Raw genomic sequence first — 21,412 nt, 5'->3', positions numbered from 1 at the left:
CTCACCCAGAACTGGATGTCGGACAAGTAGTCTGACAATTTAGAGACCGTGGAGGGGTCGAGAAAAGTGGTAGTGAGGTAGAGCTGGGTGTCGTCAGCCTACATGTGGAAAAGGATGCTGTGTTTTCGGATGATGTCGCCAAGGGGTAACATGTAGATGAGAAATAGGAGGGGGCCAAGGATAGATCCTTGGGGGACACCAGAGGTAATGATGCAGGAGCGGGAAGAGAAGCCATTGCACGTGATTCTCTGGCTATGATTAGATAGATAAGAATGGAACCAGTCAAGTGCAGTCCCACCCAGCTGGACGACGGTGGAGAGGCGCTGGAGGAGGATGGAGTGATCAACTGTGTCAAAGGTTGCAGACAAGTCAAGAAGAACAAGGAGGGATAGTTTACCTTTGTCAGTCACAAAGGATGTCATTTGTGACTTTGATGAGAGCCGTTTCGGTACTGTGGCGAAGGCGGAAACCTGATTGGAGGGATTCAAACATGGTGTTGCAGGAAAGATGGGCACGGATTTGGGAGCCAACAACATGTTCAAGGACTTGAGAGGAAACAGGAGTTGAAGATGGGGAGGTAGTTTGCAAGGACGGAGGGGTCAAGGGTTTTTTTTTTTTTGTTTTTTTTTTTTTTGAGAGGGGTGATGACGGCAGATTTGAGGGGGGGGGGGGGGACAGTACCTGAGGAGAGAGAACCATTACCAATGTCAGCTAACATGGGAGTCAGAAAAGGAAGTTGGGTGGTCAGCAGTTTGGTGGGAATAAGGTCGAGGGAGCAGGAAGTGGGTCTCATGGACTAGATGAGCGCAGAGAGGTCATGAGGGGAGATCGGAGATAAACTGGAGAAAGATGTGAATTCAGGGCTAGGGCAGGAGGGAACCTTAGAGGAAGTTTGGCCCAGTGGGCTAGGTGAAGGAAGGAAAGAGGCAGAGGCAGCTGAATGGCTGGTCTCAATCTTAGAGACAAAGAAATCCATGAGCTCCTCACACTTGTTGTCGGAGGTGAGGGTGGAAGAGACAGGGGAGAGGGGTTTAAGAAGACAGTTAGCAGTGGAGAATAGGAGCCGGGGTTTATTTTTGCATTCCACAATGATTCTGGAATAGTGAGCAATTTTGGCAGATGAGAGCAGGACCCGATAATGCTTTATGTGGTCCAGCTAGATCGGCGGTGAATGGCTAAACCAGTTGTCTACCATATCCGTTCAAGTCTGCATCCCTTGGACTTAAGGGAGCGAAGATGAGGGCCGTACCAGGGGGAACGGCCAGGGTGAGATAGAGTAATTGTTTTAATAGGGACTAGGGCAGCAAAGGTGGTGGTGAGGGTGTGGTTGAGCAGATCGGTAGCTGCAGAAATGTCGTGGTGAATGGAGGGCCAAAGGCTGGACAGTTGGGATTTCATAAGCGCAATTGTGAGAGAGAGTTTTTTCCAGGGCGGACACAGAAGGAAGTAGGGTTGGGAGAGCGGGGGGATGTGGGTGGAGAGTGATATGAGGAAGTGGTCAGAGATGGCCTCATCTGCGATTGACACGGTGGGAATAGCGAGGCCACGAGAGATGGCAAGGTCGAGGACGTGGCCGTGCATATCCATTATAATTTACATACGGGATGTGCAACTGCAAGCTATTGAATACGCAATTTATCCCATTAGTGAGTTGAGTAGGTCCTACTTACAAGTGCAATAAATTCAGCATTCAGTTGCATGCCATTCAGTATTGTTTATGCTATAAATAAGGTACAGAATATGATCACAATAAAATTTAATTTAACTACTGGATTAATTGTATTTTAGCCTGGACTACTCTAGCATGGAATATGCTTTAGAGGTATCTCAGTTGATGAAAATGTGACACTTTTAAAACTACAACGTAGAATACACAAGGTAAGTATTGTTACAATTAAGGCTTCCCCCAGCACTCTTAGTCCATGCTAAAGCAACAAAGCAGTTTTGAGCAGACGCATGTTGCAAGTTGTAACTTTATAAATTTCTGATTGAAGTGCATGGGTTAGTGAGTTACAACATTAACAATTACCCTTCTTCAGAGATATTTTGCACTGAAAAATGCATGACGTGCCCATCATGCGTACCTGACCACTTCAATAGACAGAAAAATACCATCCTGTCAAACTATGCAGTTCAGGCTAAAACTGCAAACACTTATTACAAGAAATAAATTTACATCAAATCAAAATGAGTAAAGCAGAACAATATGTAGCTACTTACTTCTTGGACTGTAAATAACAAAGCTTTCTAGAATCTTAAGACATCCATTTCAGAATCTTTAAACTGAGTCATTTAATGACATAGGTGCATCCCTCTGCACCCATAAAATTCTGTCTCAATGCCTAGGACATGGAAATATGATTGAACTGAATTAACTAAAAAATGTCATGGGTGTTAATTGAGAGAATAATCATCTTCCATTCAAGAAGCTTTCTGATGAGTAGCCATTACATGGAATTTTCACAGTTAATCAACTAGTATACATATAGTACTTCAAAAGCCTGAGTATTAACCAAAAAATCTCAACTTGATGCAGTCACATCCAGGATATTAGCAGAGCTAGAAAGGTGTGTCTGCTTGGACAGTGTTTGTGTATTCACTTAAACCCAGGTCCAAGACAAAGACAAAGGACATTGTTTCAGAAACAACTGGCAAGCTCCATTTTAAAATCACAGGATATTGTCCTCACTACAATTCCATATGAACAAGATATAATAGAGAAATACTTTATGATGACACAGCTGGGACCCTGTGTCAATCACAAGTATATATCTAAGAAGAAATGTAAGGAACCGTGACAGTATAAGAGCAGTTAACGAGGTGTAATGTCAGACTATGGGGAGCAGTCCTGTATAGGCCATTGCTTGGGCCCTTATTGTTCCCAACTTCACAAGTGAGCGGATGCTTAAAACAATTATAAGCATGCCAAATTGGTGGAAGAAACAAAAACAGAGGGCACAGCTGACGATCTGCAGAATCTTAAGTAATTGAGCAAACAAATGCTGATGAGATGTGACACTCAAATATAAAATGTCGCATATTAGAACAAAAAATGTGCATAAGTATGCAATGAATGGACTTTAATTAGTTCAGAGAAATTTAGAAGGAACATGGTGGTAATTTTAACTTTGGGTTGATGGTAGAAAATGGGAGATAATAGGATCAGCCAGCCATTATACACCATGCCCGATTTTTCCTTTGGAAAATGGGCAGCCGATCCTATTATCTACCATTTTATACCATCACCCAAAGTTAAAATTACCTCCATAGTCTCTTCCCTTTCAATGTTGAGGTGTCCTTCGGAACAACCTGCGGACATGATAAGGCACAATATAAATGCCAACTTTTTCTTCCTGCGCAATGTAGCAAAACAATTTAAAAGAAACAGAAAGATGGTATGTATAGCCACAACAGTACAACTAACATAGATAATAACCAAGCTTGACAATGGATTGTTCAAACCATATTTGCAATACTGTACTGTGTTCCGTTCACCACATCACAAAAATGATATACATTCATTGGAAAGGATGCAGAAGAGCATCAAGACTGATCACAAATGCAAAGTTAATAAGCTACGAACAAAGATTGGAGAAACTCAAGTTCAGCCAAATAGGCTTTCTTTGTCCTTCACTTGTTCCTTCACCTATTCTTCAATGTCCTTATGTGAAATGTTATTTATTTTCCTCCAGAAGATGTTGTCTCATCATTAAAATCAGAAGTAATAGGAATATAATTCTCTGAACCAGCGTTCATTGTAAAATAGTCACTGAGCTAGTTTAGATTTCCAGTTCCATAGGTTTTTGGCACTCTAAATATTACAATAGTACAGTTCCTAGCCTTCAGTTCCTTCCCAAAATCATTTTGTAGTATAATTTTATTTGTAGTAGCACTGTGCCCCAATACTAGAACCTTGGATGAGTATTAAGACAAATTATATCGTCACAGAATTAACTGCGAATCTTCTGAGCACGAGGTAGATATGAAATTAGTCCTAGCTCCAGAGTCTGAATATATGTTATAAGTTTATTGAAATTTTTTTTTTTAAATCAACAGTCTTTGATGAAGAGTATAAATATATGTAATTAATCGGTTTTCTGCCTTATTTCTATTTTTGGTATTTCATGAAAGAACTAACACCTAATTTGGAGCTAGTAAACACTGATCAATCCTGAAAGAAACTGCAAAAAAAAATTGCCTAATCCTGTACCAATAAACCAGAAGATCTCAAGTTGAACAGAATTTCAAGAATACTAAAAATGTATCCGCACATCACACACAAATGCCATTTAGGAGTGCAGATATTACAGAATGTTGGCAGCTAAATCCAGCAGAAAGCTCAAGATGATTCAAGACATGAGTTGGAACATAAGTACAGTGCTGAATACAAGAATAAAGTGGAACCCAAATCATCATGTATTATTTGGTGTTCCATCCAACTCCGTCAACACATTTTTAAATATAGTAAATATTGTCATAATTGCTCCCACATTTTTTAAAATTACTTTCTATAGTAGAATTAGGACTTACCTTATTGCCATCGCTCATTATCCAACCAAAACTTTTGACACCACAGGCAACCCGATTAATGGATACATCCAGGCATGTCACAGTATTTCCATAGATGGAGTGAAGTACCTTTGGCTCTGTATCAGGGTTGATTAAGTAAACAGTATCTTCAGCTGCTGCTACTAGTGGTTGATTTCCATCTGTATTTAGAGCACCTGGAACAAGCTGAAGATAGCTAACCTATAAAATAATGGAAACAAATAGGTTCTAACAGTTTTATGGATTACATGTCTCAACACAGAAAAAGAAAAATAATAATTGAACGTATCAATGTTTGACATACATGGTGGCTTCACATTTTAGGAAGGGAACTAAACCCTTGCTGTGAACTAATTCCTTTTCACACAATGCAACCTCAATTATTCACGTTCTCAATTATCTGCAAGAATAATGGAATAATGAGAGACTGGCAGGAGGTGGTTTTATTTGTACTCCACTCACCTCTGTTCTGCTCCCACCAGTAAGATCAGCTGGCATTGGAACAGCTTATCTGCCAGCTCAGAACACCCACATACACCCGCCTCAACAGACCTAAAAATACTGGCCTAAAAATACTACTCAAGCATGAATGACATCCCACCAGCTACAAAGGTGGGCACTAATGTGGTCACCTCCAGCTATCCTATTGGCAGTCTCCGTTAAACTCAGCATTGCAGAGCTGCCGACTTAAAAATCAATCACAAGCCTGCCTGTTCAAACAGCTTCCAGTGCCACCAAGTGCAGCCTGTGTTGAATGTAACTATATTGACTTTGGCCGGCTCGCTTGGGCTTATGACGGGTCCAGCAGCTGCAGTCGTGAACGAGTGCATGGGGGAGTTTTGAGCTGGCAGATCAGCTATTCCAGTGCCAGCGAATCTTGCCAGCAGAAACAGAGCAAATGAAGGGAGTGCTGCAACAGAGGACCGAGGTGGGATGCAGCACATTCAAAATTCACAGTACCAATCGGTAGTGTAATTTAAGGACTATTGATTATCTACCAATTTCCATTATCTTTCTGAGGTAATCTTGATTATGGCGGAGAAGGAAAGCTCCACTGTATTACTTTCGTTTCTTTTCAGCTGCAGTGAATATTTCTTATTTGTCTTATCTAAACACTTGTTATTTAGTATAAATGAGTGAATGGTGTTACCAAAGACTCCGTTCTGGCGCAAAGCCAGCATTATATTCTTCTCATTAGGTAATGAAACCGATATAACTCTTGGCAAGAAAATGATGTCATGGCAACCCAGCAGGTTTAAATGAGTGACCACGGTTAAATGAATTGAGGAATAATTAACACCTGTGATATTCATGGTAATTAGAGAGATGTAGGAGTGAGTTATAATTAAATGTAAAACTTCACCACTGGGGTTTTGTTCTCTTTAAAAACTTCAGTGTAAATACCTCAGGGCTCAAATTAATACAAGTTTTCACACATTGTTTTCGTTAAAAATACACTGGCTGTTTAGTTTTGTCTCTTCTTTCTCAACGTATAATTAATTGCTAGTTTTTGTACATGCCCAAAGGAAAATAACTCTTGATAGCGTCCACTTTTATTGCGCCTTGATTTTAGCCAATCTGCTGCCTTCACCTAAAGATGTCTTTGCTGTACAGTCACTGTTAGAGTTCAGATTTTCTCAACACCATTCCTTGCTCAGTGCTCAAAGCAAAATGGCAGCTACAAAAGCAGATCAATTTTCTCATGAACCAAGGCGTGCACTCTTAGACAAGCCACAAATCGGTTAGTGCGCCATGAAAAAAAAGAAAAACTAGCATTTATATTGAGCCTTCCACATCATCAGGATGCCCCAAAGCGTTTTACAGCCAATGAAGTACTCTTGAAGTGTCGTCACTGTTGTAATGTAGGCACATAATTATCCCTTAATTACAGTAGTGACTATGTAGAATGCCCACCATATTTACCGGTCTACTTTGAAAGCCAGTAAATAAGAGTCAGTACATTACATTTAGGCTAAAAGTAACAAATATTTTTACAAATAAAATTACAGAAAAGCAGAAAGACACAGCAAGAAACAAAAAGCACAAAGTTTGACTCAGTTTCAAACCAAAGAAAAAGTCCAAAAATCTCAATACTTATCAGTAGCTTCCGATGGACAATACATGGGAAAATAACTCCTTACAGAGCCCATGTTAGCCCCATTTTGTGGCCGAGTAAGTATGAAGCAGGGAACTGGCGACCACAATTACATATCTGTTTTTATTTTGATCTTAAAGTAGGCTCATTTGAAGATCAAGCAAATGTTTTTCCTATGGTGGGTCAGTTAAGATATTAACCTTTTCTAAAACATAAGCAGATAAGATGAAAACAGTAGGGGAAAGAGGGAGCTGTTCTGTTGTGACAGGCTCCATTTAAAACGGGCTGGGACCAGTGTCCTGGCAAACGAATAACTAGGGCAGTGGACAGGGCTTTAAACTAATGAAGGGGGGGTTGGGAGGATTCAGGAAAGAGTAAATTTAAAAGTAGTGAAAGAAATGTCAAGGCTCTAGAGCAGAATAGAGTTTTGGGTAAAAATAAGCAGAGTGGGTCAGGAAGGGACAGAGAGAATAACAAAGGTAATAAGGCATCAGTGACCAAGGTGACATCAGGGAAAAATGGAAATAAGTCAAAGCTAAAGGCACTATATCTGAATGCGCAAAGCATTTGCAACAAAATAGATGAATTAATAGCGCAGATAGAAATTAATAGGTTTGATCTAATAGCCATTACGGAGGCGTGGTTGCAATGTGGCCATGGTTGGGAACAAAATATTCCAGGATACTTAATTTTTAGAAGAGACAGGCAAAATGGAAAAGGAGGAGGGGTAGCCCTGATAATAAAGGATGGGATAAAGACAGTAGAGAGAATGAATCTTAGCTTTGAAAATCAAGAAGTAGAATCAGTTTGGGTTGAGCTAAAAAAAACAGCAAGGGGCAGAAAACATTGGTGGGAGTTGTTTATTAGGTCCCCAAATAGTAGTTGTAATGTAGGGCAGAGTATAAATCAGGAAATTAGAAGCGCATGTAACAAGGGTAATACAGTAATCGTGGGGGACTTTAATCTACATATAGACTGGGCAAACCAAATCTGCAGTAACAGTGTGGAGGACGAATTCATGGAATGTATGCAAGATAGTTTTCTAGATCAGTATGTGGAGGAACCAACTAGGGAACAGGCTATTTTAGATCTAGTATTGTGCAACGAGAAAGGGTTAATTAATAACCTTGTAGTAAAAGGACCTTTAGGGAAGCGTGACCATGATCAGATAGAATTTTATATTGAGTTTGAAAGTGATTTAGTTAAATCCGAAACTAGGGTCTTAAATCTAAACAAAGCAAACTATGTAGGTATGAGGGGCGAGTTGGCCAAGGTGGATTGGGAAACCACATTAAAAGGTATGACGGTAGAGAAGCAATGGCTAACATTAAAGAATTAATACATCATTTACAACAAATATACATTCCTTTAAAGGCACAGAAACCCTACAGGAAGAGAGGTCCAACCGTGGCTAACAAGAGAAGTTAAAGATAGCATTAGATCAAAGAACATATAGGCCTAGAAATTCAGTGGGCTGCGCCACCAGTTAGCACCCAAAGAGGGCACTTAGTGGGTTTAGCGCCACTGGCCACGCCTCCTGCGAAATTTAGCGGGGTGCTAATGGCGGAGTTAGCCTGTAGCGCTGCGCTGCCACCGATGACGTCATCGGTGTGCGCAGCGCCCCGCTACCGCCCTGATATTTGGTCGCGCCCCCCGCTGTAACGCCGGTCGCAATTTGTGACCGGTTCAGGGGGGCCGACCTGTGGCGGTAGTGGCGCTAATTAAAGGGGAGGTGCGGGGCGCCCATTTTTTTTGCTGGCCGCCTGCCAGCACCTCCTCACGCCGCCGTCCCCGGCCTCCTGAGCACCCCCCCCCCACCCCCCCGGCAGTGCCGGCTGTGTCCCAAGAGCCCGGCACTTTTCCTCGGTGCCGGGCTCTTTTGCCAGCACTTGCGGTCTCTGATCGCGCTGGTGCAGGCCCCTCCCCTTTAAGGAGGGGAGGAAGGCCTGCAGTACCGCAGCGCGCCATGCCGCAGTGCATGGCGCTGTGGCACGTTGCGCTGCAATATTCAGTTGCAGCGCCCCAAGAGGGACGCGGGCGCCTCGAGCAGCGCCCCGCTTCCGTTTGGGACGCTGAAACTGAATATCGGGATGGCGCAAGCGGCTCCGTCCGGAGCGGTAATTCCGGCGCCCGGGCGAGTTTGGCGCCCCGTTTTTCTAGGCCATAATGTTGCCAAAAATAGTAAGCCTGAGGATTGGGAGGATTTTAGAATTCAGCAAAAGAGGACAAAGAAATTGATAAAGGGAAAACAGAATGAGAGACATAAAAAGACTGTAAAAGCTTCTATAGGTATGTAAAAAGGAGAAGATTAGCAAAAGTAAATGTTGGTCCCTTACAGGCTGAGACAGGGGAAATTATAATGGGGAAGAAGGAAATGGCAGGGAAATTAAACAAATACTTTGGGCTCGAATTTCCAAGCCCCGTGGAGGCGGGTTTGGAGGCAGGAGTGGGGGGAAAATTGCAGAATTGGGGGGCACGAACCCTTCCCGCCCCCATGCCTGTTTCCCAGGAGGCGGGTACCTGACCTGTGCTGGGAGCCGCCTCCCCGAGGCGGGAAAGGGATTAGTGCCAATTAACTGCCTGTTAACAGGTAGTTAACAGGCAGTTTTTGGCCTAATCCCTATTTTTAGCCCTGAAGTGTGGGCTGTCCGACGGCTCCAAACCACGGCAAGTTAGCGAGGCAGACCGTTGGGCTGAAGGGCTTGGAGGGTTCGAGATGTCCGGTGTTCAGGTGAGTGATGGGTACATGAGTGCAGAGGTAAGTGTGTTTGGTGTGTGTAAAGTGTTTAAATAAGTTTTACTTACCTTTACTTACTAATGCAGGCTTCCTTCCTTCAGGTCTCGGGAGTCCCTCATCTCACCAGCACAGAAAGCAGAATGGCCGCGAGCTGTCAAAAGCTGCAGCATTCTGCTTTCTGTTCTGGAGAGATTTCTAAGCGAGTCTGTGGAGAAGGACTCAGGTTAGAAGTCAAATTGTCAGTGTTTGACAGCTTCACCTGTAACCGGGTGTCCCTTAATTGGCCTGCTGAGCGGGCTCAACAAGGTCAATCAAGGGACAATCGCGTGGGTTGGCCACAAATCGATGGAGGCGGGACTACAACCCAAAAAGTGGGAGTCCCGCCTCCATCATGTCCCCATTGACAAAATCCAGCCCTTTGTGTCTGTCTTCAAGGAAGACGCAAAAAACTTCCCGGAAATAGTGGAGAACCAAGGGTCTAGTGAGAATGAGGGACTGAAAGAAATTAGTACAGGGTATTAGTAAAAAAAAAAATAGTACTGGAGAAATTATTGGGACTGAAAGCCAATAAATCCCCTGGACCTGATGGCCTACATCCTACAGTTTTGAAAGAGGGGACTATAGAGATAGTGGATGCATTGGTTGATATTTGCAAAAATGCCAGATTCTAGAATGGTTCCCATGGATTGGAAGGTAGCAAATGTATACCCACTATTTAAGAAAGGGGGGAGAGAGAAAATGGGGAGCTACAGACCAGTTAGCCTGACATCAGTAGTCAGGAAAATGCTGGAATCTATTATTAAGGACATGGTAACAGGGCACTTATAAAATAATAGGATTGGGCAGAGTCAACATGGATTTATGAAAGGGAAATAGTGTTTGACGAGTTTTTTGAGGTTGTAACTAGCAGAATATAAGGGGGAACCAGTGGATGTGGTGTATTTGGATTTTCAGAAGGCATTCGATAAGGTGCCACACATGAGGTTATTAAACAAAATTAGGACTCATTGGATTGGGGGTAATATACTACCATGGATTGAGGATTGGATAAAGGACAGAAAAGAGAGAGTAGGAATAAACGGGTCATTTTCTGGTCAGCAGGTTGTAACTAGTGGGGTGCTGCAAGGATCAGTGCTTGGGCCTCATGAGGGGACCAAATGTAATATATCCAAGTTTGCTGATGATACAAAGCTGGATGGGAATGTAAGTTGTGAGGAGGATGCAAAGAGACTTCAAGGGGATATAGACAAGCTAAGTGAGTAAGGACGTGGCAGGTGGAGTATAATGTGGAGAAATGTGAAGTTATCCACTTTGGTAGGAAAAATAGAAAAGCAGAGTATTTTTTAAATGGTGAGAGATTGGGAAATGTTGGTGTTCAGAGGGACCTGGGTGTTCTTGTACACAGATCACTGAAAGTTAACATGCAGGTACAGCAAGCAATTAGGAAAGCAAATGGTATGTTGGCCTTTATTACAAGAGGCTTTGAGTATAAGAGTAAAGGTGTCTTACTGCAATTATATAATGCCCTGGTGAGACCACACCTGGAGTATTGTGTACAGTTTTGGTCCTCTTATGTAAGGAAGGATATACTTGCCATAGAGGGAGTGCAACAAAGGTTCACCAGACTGGTTCCTGGGACGGGGGGATTGTCCTATGAGGAGAGATTGAGTCGACTAGGCCTATATTCTCTAGTGTTTAGAAGAATGAGATGTGATCTCATTAAAACATACAAAATTCTTACAGGGCTTGACAGGGTAGATGCAGGGAGAATGTTCCCCCTGGTTGGGGAATCTAGAACCAGGGGTCACTGTCTCTGAATAAGGGGTCGGCCATTTAGGACTGAGATGAGGAAAAATTTCTTCAGAGGGTGGTGAATCGTTAGAATTCTCTACCCCAGAAGGCTGTGGAGGCTCAGTCATTGTGTATATTCACGACAGAATCAATAGATTTTTTGGATATTAAGGGAATCAAGGGATATGGGGATAGTGCAGGAAAGTGGAGTTGAGGTAGATCAGCCATGATCTTATTGAATGGCGGAGTAGACTCGAGGGGCCAAATGGCCAACTCCTGCTCCTATTTCTTATGTTCTTATGTAATCTCCAGCCACCTGTGGGTTCTTTTGCTTGTCATACCCGATAGCACTGAAGTCACATCTCTTCCGGTTCTTGTATACATATCAATGATTTTAAACAATGTACAACCCAACCTCACTCAGAACAAAGCTCCCTTCATGCTTTAGCAATTTAGCATGCAATAAATTTATTTGCATGCTCACATACAGGAAACTTTGGTTTATCCGGAGGTTGTATGTCCGGAAACCTCGATCTACCGGCAGAAATCAGGAGCCGTTTTGTTAGGTTTTTTTTCTTCTCGTGGCTTTTTTTTTCCAACAGTCAGGCTCTGCAAAGTCTCTCTGAAGCTGTTGCTAAGCTACAGAGACGCTTCTAAGGTACAGCCGACTGTTTAGAAGCTGTTGCTAAGCAACAGTGTTTGTTGCCAGATACGGAGCTGCAAATCTCCATATGCTTCAACATTAACGCTGGTATGTCCGGCAGTTTTGATAGATCGGCAACAGCTCGGTCCCGTCGGTGCCGGATATAACAAAGTTTCCTGTACTTCAACACTTGCAGCATCTGAAACCATGATTTTGTCTGATTGACCAAATCCATTGTCCTTCAAAAATATGATTAACACCTAGAATCAAGCTTCTGCATCTAGGCAGATTTACATGTTAAACAATTGGGCCTGGGTCTTAGAGACAACCTGGCTTGTTATTGCAAAACAAGGAACATAATTTTTCCGTATTTCAGGCAGGATAAAAGCTCTATCATCGTGTTCGCTATGGTGTGTGTAATAATGTTAGTGGATAGAGGTTCACTTAGAAGCACCATATCATGGCCAAGACAGAGACTGAACTGAGGAAGGCTTAGCAGAGCAGAAAGAGAAAACTGAAATAAAAATTGCGCTGACTGGAACATTAGAGATACTAAAATTGGCGAGAGTGAGGTCCACTTTATGTAGATACAGCATTTTGATTGAAATATTGCCCCCTACTGTCACATAGGCGAGCGCAAGCAGCAGCAGATATAAAAGTGGCCACAGTAATTGTAGGCGATTGTGGTGTGAGGAAAAGAACAGACGTCCAAATTTTGAAAGATGCTCATAGAAGATTGATATGCTCAGTCAGTGATAGGAGTGGAAAAAAAGTTAAATATATTTTTATCGAAAAACAGTATATTCAGTCAAAAATCCGATGCCAACATTATCGTATGGATTTTTTCAGATTAACTGTGCCCTAGTGACACATGCCCTATCACACTTGTAATATTCCCATCCCATTAATGTGGCAGACTATGACACAGCGATTGCAAACTTTGGCCACTGGGTGCCAGCATGCAGCACTTTGTTCCTGACTACCTTTGCTCCCGAGTCTTCGAGCAGCTCCCAGTTTGGGTTTCCTGCTGTGCATTATGTCCCCTCCCTCCTTCCTCAGAAAAAATGGTTTCTGGAATGGTGCCTCTGCCCTGCTTGGTGAATAACTTTAACCCACGCTTTGTGTAAGTCCTCTGGAGCTCTCGCCCTCCCACCCCTTCAGCCTCTTGTCAGCTGCTGACGACCCACACTGGGCTGGCGCTGCCACCAACTCCCGTTTCCTGCTGGAAGCCCCAGCCCAATATAAACCCAACCTCCACTTGAGTTTAATCTCCTTACCTCTCACTGAAGTTATTTGCTGCTTTATGCCCAAGTTAATTACTGCAGTCTATGGCTTTTCTCTTGACCCCTCCCTAAACTCCCAAAATTATTTATTGCCGCCCACTGCCACACATCAGCCCAATCACTTCGATCCCTTTAAGCCTAAATTATTTACTCCAGTCCATGGCTGCTCTCCCAACCCCTTAATTGAAATTATGTAATGCAGCCAGCATCTGTTACTCTGTACTGATCTCTTTCTGCATTCTCATTCGGTATGCCATTTCCCATCAGTAATCATTTTCTTCCTTCACTAGAGCATCATAAAGACTTCCCTTACAAAAACAATCTTTTACATCTCCCAACTGACTTCCTTATTACATCAGTTTTCCCTCTCTACCAACCGTTCCTCCTAATTCTACCATCTCTTCAACTACTGTTCTCTTCACGTCCCCAAACTACTTCTAAGCTCCATCCAAATACTGCCCCATTACTGCTGCCAAACAACCCACCACTCTCACCCCTCAAATCTTCCCACTCCCTATCCTACATAACCACTCCCAACCCCAAATCCCCACCTCTCCTCTCACACCTCATCACCATTCACTTAAATCCAAACACCCTACACCAAATTCTCCAATAAACACTACCCAATACAAAACATTTCATCACTTACCTTGAATGCACACACATTTCCACTTAAATATCACAACTATGCCAACTTTCCAGATTACAATGCTACCAGTATTATTATTAAAGCTTCATATATCTAAGCACGATCTGTAAGCCATACTTCAGATTCCAGCACACTAATACAAATTTCTGCATCTTGCTTGAAAAAAAGAGGCAGTCATTTGGAATGAACAAACTCGCTAGCAACAGAAGATACCAGAGCAGCAGAAAATACCATAGCAACAAAAACCACCAGAACCACAATGTCTGCAGTCTCTTAAGACCAGTGAGCAAACTCTCAAAGTGTTTACTTAACATCCTTGAACAAACCTATATCTTTGCTTTAGAACATTATCCTGGACATAGCAAGAACATTTTTTCCCCATGGTATCATGAACCCCCGGCAAAAGCAGTTGATGCTCGATCAATTAAATCCTTGAAAAATAAACCAGATAAGTATTTGTTTGTGAAAGTGACTGAAGATTTTATGGATAAGGTAAAATGATCACAATGATTCCTGTGCTGCTGGGAGCATGGAAGAGTCACCTGTGGAATGCAGCAACCCAGATTTGTATTAATATTCTGGAGTTTTGCATGACTACTCTGGGGGATTAGAGAGAAGTTTTACAAGTGTTATCTTCTTGAAGATTCGCTGTTCGGTGGCTGCCTCCTTTAGGAAATTGAATGGATGGAGCAAATTGTACATGGGCTGTGATGGGAATGGGCTTGATGGACTAAATGACCTTTACTCATAATAATAGTCACTACATTTCAAAAGTAATTAATTGTGTGAAGATATTTGAGACCTGTCAACATAATAAGTTATTCTATAAATGTAAGTATTACTTTATTCATATTGACCTTTCTCCTAAATGGGTTTGATTGGTTAACCTTGGTTCTTGCTTTGGATTGCCCATCTCCATGAAAAGGGACATTGATGACATACAAACTTAATGAATCTGTGACAATGAATGGGCACATAAAAAGCATTGAGCAGTGACTAGTAAATGAACTAGAGAGATACAATGGAAACACAAACCCACCAGTTTCTGAAGTTCAAACTGGTATGCTTTTCGCCAGTATCCTTTCTCATCGCTGGATTCTAATCTTACTTGATAACCTGAGGAAGTTGCTATAACAGCGCTGTCTGATGCTATAGCTATAGCCTGTATCTCCTGGCTATGCTGATAATGATGTACTGGTTCCCGTGCAAGAACTGTGCTCCATACATCAACAGTACCTGCAAGTGAACATAAGAAGTAATCAGTAATATGATTATGCAACATAGGCTGAGTTTTAAAAATATTCAACTACAACTCTATTTAAAGCCCTTTTAACTCCATGCATTCAGACAACCCAGTAATTGTTTTTAATTTAAAATGTGTACCACTTTTCATATCACTGGGGAAATTTCATAGATTAAACTTCACAATGCAGTAATTGCACAGTGCACATTAATCTGGCCCAGAAGCTGACTTGGACATTATGCTTAAAATCAGACAGGTGATGAAATAGTAACGCAAGACTCGATAACTTTCAATCCCTCTCCAAGATACTTTGTATTATGCACTTCCAATAATTTAATACAGGCCAATGTTAAAAATCAATTCTCAACAGGTAAAGAAACTGAAGGGCAACAACATGCATTTTTGAAATCAAATAGGTAAAGAGCAGTACTCTTACCACATTACAATTAGTATTACAGCTCGTTCCCCATCAGGCCTTATTACTGCAATCCAGGTAATTTATATGGACTTGTAATCTCCAACTGTCCCACATTTTGAGGGAATCACACATTTAGGGGTGGAAATTCATCTTTGCCCAATTTTTGGGCCAGAATCGGTGCTTCGCAGGCAGCACACGCCCCAACCAATGAGGCTGCCACGTAATTGAATCATGGGCCTCATTTCAATAATTTAGGCGTGATGCCGGCACCTGTCATGCCTCCATAGGCAGCTTGCCAATTTGAAGACATGAATATCTGGCTGCTTGCCGCAGTGGCCCGAAAGCGGGTTCGCCGGGGCGGGGCGGGGCGGAGCAGTAATGGGGGGTGGGGTGGTCGGTCGCAAGTGCGGTGGAGTCAGGGGAGGCTTCCGGCTCATTACGTTTCCCAAACACATTACATTTTGACTCTTGGCATCTATTTAAGAGCAGTGTCTGGGCTGGATTCAAACCAAATTCCCAGCAATGAAAATACAGGGCTTTTAACCATGGTATCCAGATTTCCCCACCTTCAGTGTCCATTGCTGCTTACATAATTACAAGAAAACCATGGGCCGGAATTTGCTGAAAAAAATAATGGCGTGGGAACAACACACAATTATTAACATGCAAATCGGCCAGCAACTGGGGTTACGGGGATAGGGCTTGGGTGGGATGGCTGTCGGTATAGGGACCAGGTGCTAGGGTTTGGTTGATCAGCCATGATCTCGTTGAATGGCGGAGCAGGCTCGAGGGGCCGAATGGCCTACTCCTGCTCCTATCTTCTATGTTTCTATGTAACTTGCGGCGAATAAGAGATGCCCCGTGAATTGCGAATTGCCACATGCTGCAGGATGACTTGCGCTGTTCCTCCATTAGCTTTATGAAAACGACAGCTCACCCTCAACATCCCTGTGATTTTCATGAAATTGCTGTATTTGCACATTAATTGCCCATTAAACTCACCACAGAATGGCAACTCTAGTAATTAATAGCACAAGTACCCTTTTAATGATGTGATAATTGTTAATCACTGCCAATCAACCTCTCTGGCCTAGAAAGTGAACAATTAAAGGTTTGGATCTCATTACTTCAGATTGTGAATTGTTGTTGGAGATTTTTAAAATGTCAAATTTTAAATTCCACTTTTCCTTTGTCTTTTTTTTCTCTCTCTTATAATCCAATCTTTCTTTCCCTCTCTTTATTTCTCTTTGTAGAACTAGGGGCCACAGTCTTGGAATAAGGGGTCAGCCATTTAGGACTGAGATGAGGAGAAATTTCTTCACTCAAAGATTTGTGAATCTTTAGAATTCTCTATCCCAGAGGGCTGTGGATGCTCAGTCGTTGAGTGTATTCAAGACAAAGATCGATAGATTTTTGGATATTAAGGGAATGAAGGGATATGGGGATAGTTCAGGAAGGTGGAGTTGAGGTAGAAGATCAGCCATGATTTTATTGAATGACAGAACAGGCTTGAAGGGCAAAATGGCCTACTCCTGCTCCTATGTTCTGTACCTGATTTGACATTGAATTCACCCACTCTAAGTCACCCTCCTTCTCAGTCCTTCCTCTGTTTATTTCTCAATCCTTTAATCTCTTTGGCAAAGAATATACACTGTTGGTCCCGTCGCTCACCAAGGTCCAAGATGTTCCTTTTAGGTCCAACTGAATTTGCAAATACATAAGGTAGGAAACTCTGATCCTATATTACTTTTGGATCGTATGCAATAGGGTGAAACACTTTTGTAGTTTCCAAGAACACAGTCACCGAAGTTTGCAGACTGTATTATACAGCCTCCAGAAATTCTACGTAAAATTGAGTGAGTGAAAGAACTCTGCACTCTGCATTGTGCTCCTTCCTTGTAACCTGCACCATTGCAGCAGTGTAATGACATCATTCCTAGAGCACTGAAAAGGCAGCTCAGTTACTCCCTTGTTTCACCTTACCAACAGAGCCTTTTTTCAAATTGCATGCCCAAATAAACTCAGAGCTTTAATCTCAGTCTTTCAAATGTCTATCCAAAGGAGATTCACGTGTAGGCTGAGAAATGCTTGTTAAAATAACACAAAGTAATTTTTAGAACCAGATTAGTATATAACCACAATTTTACTCTCCTATATTGATCTCTCTAGCTAAAATACTCAGGAGTTAATAACAATCTGTCCAAAAATGACAGCGTGTGAACTATTTGAAGTCAACGACAAACTGGATTTTCATTTAGAATCTGTCCAAAGACTTTCTTAGCCTATAAAATGCCAACACATCACAGCTCTGTCTGGTCTGAGAGATTTTTTTTTAAACTGTAGGTGATGTTTTATGTTGCTTTAGGGTATTATCTGCAAATACAAAATTAGCTCAGATTAGCCAGGGTGTTTAAAGAGATTTGTCACTTGGAAGACTGGCAAATACTTGTTTCAGCACAAAACATACATGAATCATGGATTCCCCACAGTAACATTGGCCTATTGCAGAACAGTATTCGGGAGTGAATTTTTCTTTAAACATTGATCAGCCGAGCAATCAGTTTTATCATTTCAGACAGTGTTTTCTACAATCCTGCACCACTCTCAGTTCCAATTTGATCCTCACAGCTAATGCGTCTGATAATCTGACGTTTCACTGATGGCCAGACATAATCAACCCTAGCCGAGTCTCAGCTTACAACTTACCAATCAATAATTAATGTCTGTTTCGTGCCATGATACAGTTGTTGAAATAAATCACCCCCCTCCCTCCCTTGCCTGTCGCAGAAGATCTCTAAACTCCAAGACTTGGAATCAATACAAAGTGTATTAATGTAGCGGGGGCAGGTGAAATCCCAATGATTGCATAAGGAAATCACAGGAATGAACAAAAGGATTTTGACTGAAAATGCGATGGCTAATGATTAAAGCATTGTATCTGTATAAAAAAAGATGTGCTGAAAATTACCCAAGTAACTCAACATATGGGGTGACTGAGCAATTAATATACTTTCAGTTATGGTGAAAATACTACTACTGTCAGACAGAAAATCTTCTATCCTATTCTATAGTGAGTTCTGTTTCTTGTAAATTTCTCTTAAAATTGCATCTGCTTTTGTATCACAAAATGTCTATCCTTATAGTTTTACTTAAATCAGGTCTTAGGAAAGCAGATTTTGTCTGGTTCTAGACTAGAATTTTCTATATACAGATCGCTGTGTTAGAATCCTATGCTTACAAGAAGGTATAAATTATAAAGAACCATTCCTAATATTTCCTGCTAAGCTAGAATTAAAAGCAAGTTTGTGGTGCTTCAATTACTTTTCATGTAGTAGTCACTGGCTTCTCAAATGCAACTAAACAATTTTGCCTTTCCCTTTATTATTTAAATGTAAGTTAGTCTACATGCATCAGCTCTTCTAAAGCTTCATGCTACTTCAATGAAGGTTTCAACTGGCATTTCATTTCAAAATGGATGCCTTTTTAGCCATTGCAGTTGTGGTCAGGATCACCCTTTTCACTTCATGAGAAGTCCGAAAAGCAATTAGATCTCCAAGAATAAACACCAATCCAACAGGTGCCTGCTGGTACAATCCTATGCCAAGTAAAAAGTAACACACGAGTTCTACGCATTACAGCTTCAGAGCATCTACAACTGTACAAGAACAAACTAGCGGGTCGAAACTTGCAGGAAAAACGCATGCAGTTATTGATGTGCAAATCAGTCAGGCAATTCAGGGGATTAAGAGAGTTGCGAACCTCCAGAATTCACTGGTTGGTTTATACTGTTCCGCTGTTTGCTTCGCACAAGGCTGGAATTTAACAGCACAAGTACCTTTTTAACAACGTAATAATTGTTAATGCAATGCTAATCAACCTCTCTGGCCCAGAAAGGGAACAATTTAAACTGTTTAATCTCATTCATGCATGTAGTAAATTGTTGTTGGAGATTTTAAAAAGGTCAATTTTTTTTCTTACTTTTCCATTCTGTCTTTTTTCTTTCTCTCTCTTTATCCAATCTTTCTTTCCCTCTCTTCATTTCTCTTTCTGTACCTGATTTGACTCTAATTCACCCTCCTTCTCCGTTGTTCCTCTGTTTCTTTTTCAATTCTTAAATCACATTGGTTAAGGAGATGCACTGCTGGCCCTGCCGTTCACCGAGGTCCCAGATGCCCCGTTGCCCTCGTCATGCCATTCTAAGCTCGCACTTCCAGCAAAACTTCCGAGCTGAAGGATGCAGGAAAAAGTCTAACCAGCGGCGTATGCCGTGTGATGCCCCGCTCCAGCAAAATCTGGCTGATCCACTCACGCAATGACAGGATGTTCTTTAATGGTTGGTAGCAATGGATTATGATTATATGCTTAGACTACAGACTCATCATGTTATAGAGTCAAAACAGCACAGGAGGCCGCCATTCGGCCCATCGAGTCCGTGTCGGCTCTCTGTAGAGCAATCCAGTCAGTCCCATTCCCCCGCTCTATCCCCGTAGCCCTGCAAGTTTATTTCCCTCAAGTGCCTATCCAGTGTCCCCTTGAAAACATTGAGTGTCTCCGCTTCCACCACTTCCGTCGGCAGCGAGTTCCAGATCCTCACCACTCGTTGCGTAAAAAAGTTTTTCTTCACGTCTCCCCTATATCTCTTGTCCAAAAACTTAAATCGGTGTCTCCTAGTCCTTGTACCAACAACTAGTGGGAACAGCCTTTCCCCCTCTAGACTATCCAAACCCATCATAATCTTGTACACCTCTATCAAATCACCCCTCATCCTCCTTTGCTCTAATGAAAACAAATCCAGCTTCTCCAACCTGTCCTTGTAGCTAAGATCCCCCATCCCCGGAACCATTCTGGTAAATCTCCTCTGCACCCTCTCAAGGGCCTTCACATCCTTCCTAAAGTGTGGTGACCAGAACTGGACGCAATACTCCAGTTGTGGCCTAACCAGCGCTTTATAAAGGTTCAGCATAACTTCTCTACTTTTGTACTCAATACCTCTATTTATGAAACCCAAGATCACATATGCTTTGCTAACCTCTCTCTCAATATGTCCTGCCACCTTTAGGAACCTATGCACATTAACTCCCAGGTCCCTCTGTCCCTGCACTCTCTTTAAAACTGTGCCATTAAGTGTATATTGCCTCTCCCTGTTCTTTCTGCCAAAATGCGTCACCTCACACTTCTCTGTATTAAATCCCATCTGCCACTTGTCTGCCCATTCTGCTAGCCTTTCTATGTCCTGTGTGAGAAAGCTGTATTTACAATACAACGTGAAAGCAGAACGCTAAATTCCTCGAGTGGTGATTGATTTCACTTACACAGACTATAACCTTCAAAAAAAGAAAAAGAAAATGTTGTACTCACAGGCACATTAAACACTACAGCTTTTTAAAAAGAAATTGAATCCTACAACCAGAATAATGCAGATAATGTTGCATACTGAGAATACAACAAGTACACAGAAACACCACTGCGTCTTTAAACAGAGTTCAGCATATAAGTGTAAAGTCCAAAATGACTAAATTTAGTCCCAGAGGAGACTGTGGCCCCTACTTAACATGGGAGTGAAGTACTCCTTGATACAAAGTAATGTGTTCTTCATTACTTTACTTATTTAATTTAGTATGTAATTGAACATTTAACATCACCATTATTATATATTTAGCAATCAAAATTAGGTACATGGAAAGGTCAGGTAGCAACATTAAATGCCATCTCAACTACTGACCAGAGAATGACCTCTTAAAAAAAAAAAAAAAAATTGCTGTAAAAGTGAATACAAAAAAGCCTTTATAATTAATAATCAGGCAGTTAAGTATATATGATTTTTCAGAGGTCTGACACATTCAGAGCTCTATAATTACATTGCATTTTATTTTAAAACTAAATCCAGATATTTGCAATATATATTTTTTGTATATTTATGCTTTTTTACTCCTGCAGGTCTCACACTATAGGTAGACATACTAAAAAAGGTAGACAAACGAGTACAACCATCTACATAACAAATC

The 21,412-nt window shown here is 41.7% G+C and overlaps 1 protein-coding gene across 1 annotated transcript in view; it reads right to left on the bottom strand.

Moving 5' to 3' along the window:
• The window catches only part of fbxw8 (F-box and WD repeat domain containing 8), a 137,619-nt gene that overhangs the window by 47,213 nt on the left and 68,994 nt on the right, over positions 1–21,412 (bottom strand). Inside the window, exons 6-7 of the mRNA XM_085961777.1 lie at positions 14,786–14,982; positions 4,531–4,749 (exon numbers count right to left, since the gene is read on the bottom strand). Of these exons, the coding sequence (XP_085817903.1) occupies positions 4,531–4,749; positions 14,786–14,982 (416 nt within the window). The remainder of the gene's footprint in view (positions 1–4,530; positions 4,750–14,785; positions 14,983–21,412) is intronic.

The sequence above is a fragment of the Somniosus microcephalus genome, chromosome 19, assembly GCF_052327205.1.
Source record: "Somniosus microcephalus isolate GS21.2 chromosome 19, FLI_Smic_1.0, whole genome shotgun sequence".
Lineage (NCBI taxonomy): Eukaryota > Metazoa > Chordata > Chondrichthyes > Squaliformes > Somniosidae > Somniosus > Somniosus microcephalus.
Note: the sequence above shows the minus strand (reverse complement) of the source record. Positions and strands in the feature narration are given on the sequence as shown.